At 37.5% G+C, this 9704-nt stretch overlaps 1 protein-coding gene across 1 annotated transcript; it reads left to right on the top strand.

Annotated features, from left to right (window-relative positions):
- The first annotated feature begins 5737 nt into the window (after positions 1 to 5737).
- Positions 5738 to 9459, top strand: irx4b (iroquois homeobox 4b). The gene is made up of 5 exons (XM_072674776.1): positions 5738 to 5782; positions 6596 to 6820; positions 7499 to 7611; positions 7917 to 8236; positions 8837 to 9459. The coding sequence occupies exons 1-5, from the start codon at positions 5738 to 5740 to the stop codon at positions 9457 to 9459; spliced, it is 1326 nt and encodes a 441-aa protein (XP_072530877.1).
- Positions 9460 to 9704: the final 245 nt, after the last annotated feature.

Below are 9704 nucleotides of genomic sequence, written 5' to 3' on the forward strand. Positions count from 1 at the left end.
AGTGTAAAAAAGCCCTAAACTGCAACTGTTGCCAACGAAGAGAAGAGAACAGATGCAAGAGCTAACAGATGCCCCAACACTGGCTAGCAACACACGGAATGGTTAGAGAAGAACAGTGACCATCTTAACCTCCTAGAAATTACTACAACATTTAATTGTATTTTAAAGCGATACCTTCAGCATCTTTGATTGGTCTTTGCTGGACAGTGCTCATGGGAGACCTAAGAAAACCAACACAACATTGTATAATAAGTGTAGATCCGGTTCTCCTCCTGGGACCTCCACTGTAACAAGAATCAACGAGTTGTATGAACGAGAGTGAGAGGCATAAATCACAGAGGAGCTGAACTATTGATTGAATATATGATTTATATGATATTATACAGTTACTGGGTGGAATATACAGCCACTGTTGCTCTCACTGGACATTGGTAAAAACTGTTTTTCATGTTCAGGTATGTTGTGAACCTTCACACCATGGAAAGAATATTAGTGACTTACCAAAAGTACTATTTTTTACTTTTAGTAAGCTGCTTCTTTTTTATTTTAAAGTACCAATTTCATTGTATTTTTAGCGCATACAACACAATACACACTTTATAAAATAAACAAATTATTTCTTTAGTAGACAAATGAGATTCATCACAATGAATTATTTTAACTTTTTGAAATCTGTATTTCATACTACAAGAGTCTGTTTGGATTATGATTAGCCCTGAAGCCTACACTTCCACTGTGCATTAATTATTCATTTATTGCTTCATTGTTCTTTGTTTCTTTCTTTTCTTTCTTGATAATGTCAGAGCAGAGTTTATGATTGTACAGAGGGTTAGTAATAAAAAAAGAAAGAAAAGGAAAAATTAAATAGTTGTAATAGCAACTAAAAGGTTTTATGAGTGAAAGTAATTTTGTCCCTATTAATTTTGCTATACTCAACTGCACATATATGTAGTGTGCTCGATTGCTCGATAGCAAGGTTTGACAGATTTTTCTTTTTTAGGAAAATGATATACAGGGTGGTATTGAATAATGTAGTCTATGCAGTTAGTCTGACTGGGAAGACAAAAAAAACCAACAATAACATTTGTGAGAAAAGACAGAAGGAGTGAGCAGAAGGACTTGCATTCCAATTAATCTAATCTAATCTAACAAGATGAAAGTTGTTCTAAACCATATATGATCAGCCTGCTCTCAGGAGGAATTCATATATATGTGACAAAAAGATTATTTCAGGATTCATACAATGTGTCCTAAATATAGATTTGAACCTAACTTAAACCTAAACTTAACCAACTATACATAAGCCTAATTCTACCCTAAACCGAGGTTTAAACCTTACCATAACCTAACCTTAACTAAACCCTAACCCTCACCATAACCATAACCATAGTAGAATGTGAAATTCTTACCATTTCTATACATTAACCCCTTAAACAGCCTAGGGCCCGCAGGGAGACCAAAAGTGTTCTTCTGTTACCAAAGAATAGCCTCACCAGAAGCCGCTGTACTTAATGAATAATACGTCTAAGGGTGTACTAACCCTTTCTGCATTAAGGGGTGAATACCTTAAGTATAAGCTTTAAAACAGAGAAAAAGCAGAATACTGTGGTGTCGCTGTTTTCTCAATTCTTCTTTAAGTACATGACAGGTTGGGTTGTGTGTATTTAGCAAAACAGCACCACCAGTGGATGGGAGCTCCTTGTGAACTGTAAAATATGTGTAAAATATCTTTGAACTTTAGTGGGATATGTATGAATTTGATGAGCTCGTGTTGATTTGTTTACTGTCAGTGCTGGCAATGTTTTTTACTTTCTAAGTAAAAAATATGGTATTTATTATAGAGAAACTTTGTTGTTTCCTTTATGATTATAATGAACAGACCATTGATTTTAGTAATGTTAATAACAGCACGTCCCTAAGTGGTGCAACATAGTAGGGTGTTGCCATTATGACTAGAGGAATGCTGGTTTAAATCCCGGTCATGCTGCTAGTTATCGGTGACCAAGGCCCCGAGGGAGCACAAAAGGCCTTGAGTGAGTAGATAGCACTTTCTCCCCACATCACTTCAGTGTGATGTCAGGTACATGGTGCCTCCGAGTATGTTGGTTGCTGGTGATGCTGCATTGGTGGCAGTGGAGAAAGTGTTCTTCACATCTCTTTTACAATTTTTTTTTATGGAACTTAAAGTGGTTCTTCTATGGCTTCACTCAAATAACCTTTTGTAGCACTATTGTTTTTAAGAATGCACAGTGATGTCCTCTCCACTCACCTTTCTACTGTTGACATACAAAATACGCTTATTAGGAGGGCGTAGAGAAATTATTTTGTTTAATATTGTCTCTTTCTGATGTAGTTCTAAAGAATCTACCATTTAATAACACAATATAATATGAATAATTAATTCATCTGCAGTTAATGTCTGGACAAAGCATTAAAATCAGCTAGATCTACAAGGCTGCAATTTTGATCTAAAAATGTGGAGCACATATATGGCATAGCAAGTGCAAAAGTGATCCAGTGGGAAAAAACACAAGGATCTAGCACTTAGAAGACCTGATATGAGTGTTACACACGTTAGAATCTGAACAAACAAGAGTGAAAACATAAGGTTAGAGGTTATAACTTGCAGCCAGAGGCACGTTTATCTGTGTTTCCATCTCTAATGAAGAGTCTGGAGGAGCTCCTGGACCTCAAGAACTAAGTGTTGAGTAAATGCACCGAAACCTCTTCATCAATTATGGATATTAAGTGAACTGTAACATGCCAAACCTCTTAGCCACAACGGTGAGAAAGCACTGTGAGCTGCAAAGATGTCAGCTGGCATCTCAGGTACTGTATATCTCCATCCTAAGAGATGAACTTAGAACACTCTAAGTGTGAGCGATAAAGGATTCATTTGGTGGAAAATGGGCCTAAAATATCCTTTAGGAAATGTGACATTTTGTTTTTTCACAAAAAGGGTTACAGTTATTATAGTGCAATCACTATAATATAATATATATATATATATTGCAATTTTGTACATTAATATGATGCATTATGGTCTATGACCATCTAAACACTTCTAAACAACATTTTGTTATTATGTGTTTTGTCTAATATGTAAACAGTGTTTTGCCTCAAAACCATTCTGTATTATGTCTTATAAGCATACTGTTTTTGTCTCATAAGTATACTGTGTATTTTCTGATAAGTATACTATATTTTTCCTTAAAAGTATACTATATTTTGTCTCATTAGTATAATAAGTAAGAGTCTCATAAGCAAAGTGTATTTAGTTTCATAAGTATACTCTATTTTGTCTCATAAGGTTATTGTATTTTGAATTATTGCAGTAATGCTATTGTTTTTATGCAACATTTTATACAGTACACCATACTGGTCTTTATTACATTCAGTCCTCAGTCCTCATTCAGAATCAGAGCTGCAGTGCAAGTCCTTCATCAGTATTTACCTGTGGTGTCTTTGGGCTGTTTGTTAAGAATAGTTCATCCAAGTAAATGTGTAATGAAGTCTTTCCTTTTGTCCCCTACCCCGCCCTCATAACGCTGTTTAATTGTAGTCAAGTGTCTGAAAGTACATAGCAAAGCAATTATGCTAATCGTCTCTCAGTGGTCATCAATCATGTGCAGGCGGGCTGTGTGTGAAGTGTGGGCTAGCAGGCAGGTGTTGAAGTGAACACGTCCTCATTAATGAGAGGAAGCCTGGGGCTCTGCTACAGGACTCTCTAAAGCAAAAGAGCATTTGGAGGAACGGGACAAGCCTGCTCTTTCACTGTGCTCCCTTCAAATACATTAAACAAACTTAAAATAAATGTTCAATTTTTAAAACAATTAACAATACTGTTCTGTTGAATTATTCATTTGGAATTGGAAAAAAAAATTAAAAACATATTTATAAAACTCACATACATACATCTGTACTTAGCAGAGCTAGCACTATGATAGCACTATGTACTATAGCATTAGAGTAAATACAAATAAACTCAAACACAATATACGTATTCTGAATGTGCTGCTGGTTATTGCAAAGTTATTGACATGTTGGTAAGAACAGTTAGGTTAAAAGAACACAGTTAGTAGAACACAGGTTGTAATAACATAGTAGAACTTGTTTAAAAGAGAAGAACACAGAAAAGAAAACACAAAGAGAATAACACAGATAGAAAAAGCATGGTTAGAAGACCATGGTTAGAAGAGCACAGTTAGGTTAGAAGAACATGGTTAGAAGAACATAGTAGAACACAGTAAGACGAGCACATTTAGAAGAGCACAGTTAGTAGAACACATTTAGAAGAACAGGTTAGAAGGTTAGTTTGGTTAGAAGAACACATAAAAACACATTTAGAAGAACAGAGTTAGAAAAGCACATTAAATAGAAACAGAGTTAGAAAAGCACATTTAGAGGAACACAGTTAGTAGAACACATTTAGAAGAACAGTTAGGTTAAAAGAACACAGTTAGTAGAACACAGGTTGGAATAACATAGTAGAACATGTTTAAAAGAGAAGAACACAGAAAAGAAAACACAAAGAGAAGAACACAGATAGAAGAACCATGGTTAGAAGAACATAGTAGAACATCAGTAAGAAGAGTACATTTAGAAGAGCACAGTTAGTAGAACACATTTTGAGGAACAGTTAGGTTAGAAGAACACAGTTAGAATAACACATTTACCAGAATAGAAGAACACATTTTAGGAACAGTTAGGTTAGAAGAACACAGTTAGAATAACACATTTACCAGAACAGAAGAACACATTTTTAGGAACAGTTAGGTTAGAAGAACACAGTTAGTAGAGCACATTTAGAAGAGCACATTTAGAAGAGCACATTTAGAAGAATAGTTTGGTTAGAAGAACACAGTTAGTAGAACACATTTTGAGGAACAGTTAGGTTAGTAGAACACATTTACCAGAACAGCAGAACACATTTAGAACACAGTTAGAAGAGCACATTTAGAAGAACATAGTTAGTAGAACACATCTAGAAGAACACATTTAGAAAAGCAGGGAAGAGAAATATGCCACACCACTCAACTGATGGACTGCATTGAGGACTGAGGAAGTTCAGGTGATGTCATGAACAACATAATCCAGGGATTTAGACATTGTGTAGAAATGTGTGAAGAAGAATGGGCTAACCACCACTGTAGGAGTCATTCTGCCAGAATACATATAGATTCATTTTAGATATAGGCTACTTGCAGTCCTTTAAATCTGCTTACATGACATGACAGACATTTGGGATCCCTAGATTTATTTATTTGCTTTCCCTCTATTTTCATTGGAATCTTTTATTTTTGCAGTACTGGAGGTTGCTCTGCAGCTCAAATTTTTTTTGTTGTTGTTTTTTTTTTTTTTTTTTTTTTTTTTTTTAGAGCAGTTATTATTATTTCACAACACTGTATTGATTGAAGAGCGCTGTTTATTTGTTCCCCACCCGTTTTCAGTGCAAACCACCCCCACTTTCGTTAGGATTCGTTAGCAGTTCATCTTAAATGAACTACTGTGGGTGTAAACTACTAGCCAATCCTAGCGCAGCAGCCTGGGCGTTACAGCCAATCCCAGCGCAGTGGGCGAGGCCTGCCTGATTACGGGTGGGAAAACAAACCCAACGCTGCTGGAGCAGATTCACCTGCATTTGTAAGAAGATCGCAGCAGATGAACTGATGACCCTCAGCTCGACTTTCTGCATTGAGATGCGTTTCCTCCTCCTTGCTGGACTTTCATCTTAGCCATGTCATACACACAGTTTGGCTACTCCTATTCAGCAGCTCCCCAGGTAAGTACGTTGAAGATAAAATGGATTTTATACTTTTTATTGGTGTTATTTTCTACTTTTGCCCAGCTTTGATTCATCAGTGAGGTTCAGATAACTTTATAATCTATGTTTTCAATTGTGTTCAGTTTTTAATGCGCTTACATTTTTATGTCAGTCTTAATATTGAGATTATATGTTAAAGTAAACACATATATTTTATTGTTATGTTATTTATTGTGTAGGTGAGCTTTGATTAAATTACATTAATGCTTGGTTAACGCTCAAATTTGTGATGCATTGGACAAAATAATATAGATTTTTCTTTTTTTAGATTACTGGTCTTTGAAAAGCTACTAAGTTAATGCTTGCCATTTAAAATAGTGAAAAATATATAGACTAATTTGACACGATTCATAAATCAGTTTATTCAGTATGCATATATTAACTTAATTCTGTATGTTCTGGCTCTATGATACACATTAAAAATCTTTTTATCAAAGAAAAATGTACTATATGCAGACCATGAAGACTCCACCTTCATAAACATAGGTTCCTAAACGGTTCTTGGCTTGGGCGTTTGGTTCTAGGGACAACCTATAATAAATAGTTCTTCAAAGATGCAACGTCACACATCTTTTGTATAAATTTGGCTCTTTTTGGAACCGAAAGTGGTTCTATGGCATTGTAAAAGTGTACAGTAATGTCTTCCTCATTATTAATACACTTTACTTTTCTACTGCAGAAGCAAGAAATATGGGCTTATTAAGTAGGCATAAAGAGTTTGTTTGAAATTGCTACTCATAGAAAACTGACCTTATCCGTCCACTCCAACAGCTCCTATGGTCCTCCAATGCTCTGGGTGCGTGCTATGAGTCCGGCAGCGGCTCTCCATTAGAAGCTGGAGTAGTGGCCTCTCCGCAGAGCACTCTTTGCTGCCCGGTGTATGACAGCAGGCTGGTGGCCTCTGCCAGGCATGACCTGAACTCCACTTATGGGAAGAACCACAGCTATGGGACTTACAGTTCATATGGGACAGAGTCGACCTCTCTCTATTCCCTGGTGGGCATGATATTTGTTGATGTATTCTTCGCAAAAAGGGTTCTACAGAGTGCAGAAAGGGGTTGTTGGACAACAATATAATAACAACAGTTATTTAAAAATACTGGAAATTCACTCTCAATATATTTCTTTGCATTTAGCTTTTTGAGTGGTCTATATAGAACCGTTGGCTTAACTGAAGAAGGGTATACACATTTAAATGTCTTCAAGGGTTGTTCAGCAAAGACAGAGGTTCTGTGTAGAACTGTGAACGCTCAAAGAACTCAAATGGATCTTTGCATAATCAAACGGTTCCATCTCTATAATGGAAAACCTGTTATAGGGCACCAGAAAAGGTCCTGTTTTTTGTAATACATACGACAAAAGGACATTGTTTGGTACTGTATAGAACCCATTTGCTAAGAATGTTGGCAAAGCCTAGTTTTTATTTGAGCTGGGAATCCTTACTTTAACACTTCTGGTCCAGTTCATCAGCAAATTATTCAAACCCTTTATGAGTTTAATCAGGCATCAGAAACAGTGGACAGGACAGTGGTTTATAGATGCCTAATGACACACAGTAACAATAATAGATCATAAAATTATGCATAATGAGCTAAATCAGTACAATATTGGACTAGAAAGCAGAATAAAGTGTTTAATGTTAAACTCATGATTAATTGGTGTTTTTGTGGACAGGGCAAGCTTGGTGAGAAAGATGGAACAGGATCAGCACAGTCGAGGGTCACCCAAGGGCCAGCGTATTACTCATGTGATCATCCATTCGGACAATACCAATATGAAGGATATGGGTAAGATATATCATTTTTATCATAAAATAAAGGAGCCAGAAAGATTCAAATGCCTTGGAAGAACCTCTTTTTGTTCCCTACAACGCTTTTAAATACATGGTTCCTTAGTGATTCATTTTTGAGATTCAGTGAGAGTGCAATGGTTCTAGGATGAACCCTTATGTTGGTATAGAGGTTTTTTTTTATTATGTGAAGGGTTCTTTAATGAAATAAAAGTTATTTCTGTGGATTTATTTAAAGACCTACTTTTTGTAGTGCATATGAGTAGCCTGGTACATGCCAAATAAAAGATAATGCACTTTCAGATACGGATCTATGGATGTGAGTACAAGAAGGAAGAATGCCACCAGGGAGACTACCAGCACTCTAAAGGCGTGGCTGCAAGAGCACAAGAGGAACCCGTACCCCACCAAAGGCGAGAAGATCATGCTGGCTATCATCACCAAGATGACCCTCACGCAGGTGTCCACCTGGTTCGCCAACGCCAGGAGGAGACTCAAGAAGGAGAATAAAATGACCTGGTCCCCTCGCAACAAAGCCTCAGACGAGAAAGGCTGCGATGAGGACAGCGACGATGTTGATGGGTCTCAAGAGGAACCCATGAAATCCGAGAAGGAATCTGATGGTTAGTGTGTCTGTTTTTGCATGCACTGGCTAATTCCTTGCAGTTTGACTGTTTGAATTTTGACAATTTATCACTCAATTGGCAGTTTATTAGGTAGACATTGTACCTGTACAGTGGCCCAAATGATGTTTATTTTACACAGATGATTCCAAAACTATACTTTTGGTTATATATTTCTTGAAAATTGATTGGATATTTCACAAAGTTGTAGTTTGACCAATTATTAGAATTATTTTTGTAGTTCAAAGAGGAAGTATCTAAAATGTACAGGATCCCATCAATAAACACAAGCTCACTGACACCACTGTAAGATAAGCAGCCCCAGAGCAGAGACCACCCTATAGAGCCCTACAGTGCAGTCTGATTGGCCTTAAGAACTTTATTGAAGTTTAACAAATGGTTAAAGTGTCCAAATACTTTTTGGGGCCTTAATATCCTAACTACACAATTTATTAAAAATGCACTTTGTTGGCTTACAATTACTGACTCTAGCTCCCCTCTGACCTCTCCATTGCTCCACATGCCATCAGACAGGCTCTAGCCTATCCATCATCTGAAAGCCACCTCTGACCAGATAATATTTACATCTCTTTACCTCAGACAACCCAAGAACGGATGATACAGATTTGCCACAAAGCGATTTGGAAGACTTGGACCTAACGGAGTCAGACAGCTCAGAGTGTGAACCCAAGGCATTGTTTACCAGGAGCACTCGCTCAAGCTCACATGACTGCATAGATCAACGCTTCCGAGAGCCCCTCATCCAAGTCTCTCTTCCGGAGACTTCTGCAAAGTACGATGCTTTTGGTAAAGCTTGCTTGGGATTGACAGCTGAAAGCAGCCACTCCTCAAAGACTTTCTACCCTCGTCAGGAAGCGCACACGCCTGAGACCAAGCCAAAGATCTGGTCACTCGCACAGACTGCCACATCGTTAAACCACGCCGACTACCCGTCATGCATGCACAAAGGTCAGAGCATGAGGTCGTCCTCCGCGGACTGCCATTTAGACTCAGACTTGGCAGAAAGCCAACAAGACTCTCCAGTGTCCAGTCTCAGAAACTGGATAGATGGCGTCTTCCACGATCCCTTGTATTCACAGAGCAGCTTGAACCAAACGTTCTCCAGCGCTTCTGGATTATGGACAAGCTCCCCCAGCTGCCCAACGTCAGAGAACACTTTCCACGGACTGCAAGAGCCGGTTACCTCTACCCAGCTTACGTAGTCCACAGTGGAACAGGTTTAAATGACACACTCTTAAAAATAAAGGTGACAAAGAAGGGTTCTTTGGAGCGATACTATAGGAGAACCACTTTTGGTTCCCTAAAGAATCATTCAGTGGATTGCTTTTTAGAAAACCAAGGAAATGTGTGAGTGTAAAGAACCTTAAGGCCCATATCACAGAAAAGTGAATTTCCCGGTTTTTATTTTTTTAAAAAATAATTAATGTATAATGTAAACATTATCAGT

The sequence above is a fragment of the Salminus brasiliensis genome, chromosome 3 (assembly GCF_030463535.1).
Source record: "Salminus brasiliensis chromosome 3, fSalBra1.hap2, whole genome shotgun sequence".
Classification (NCBI taxonomy): Eukaryota; Metazoa; Chordata; class Actinopteri; order Characiformes; family Bryconidae; genus Salminus; species Salminus brasiliensis.

What these genes read in the sequence shown, in the direction of transcription:
- irx4b (XM_072674776.1), top strand. Translation starts at nt 5,738, where the DNA reads ATGTCATACACACAGTTTGGCTACTCCTATTCAGCAGCTCCCCAG. An exon ending in CCTATTCAGCAGCTCCCCAG is followed by an intron (nt 5,783 to 6,595) that starts GTAAGTACGTTG and finishes CCACTCCAACAG; the next exon opens with CTCCTATGGTCCTCCAATGC. An exon ending in ATCCGAGAAGGAATCTGATG is followed by an intron (nt 8,237 to 8,836) that starts GTTAGTGTGTCT and finishes TCTTTACCTCAG; the next exon opens with ACAACCCAAGAACGGATGAT.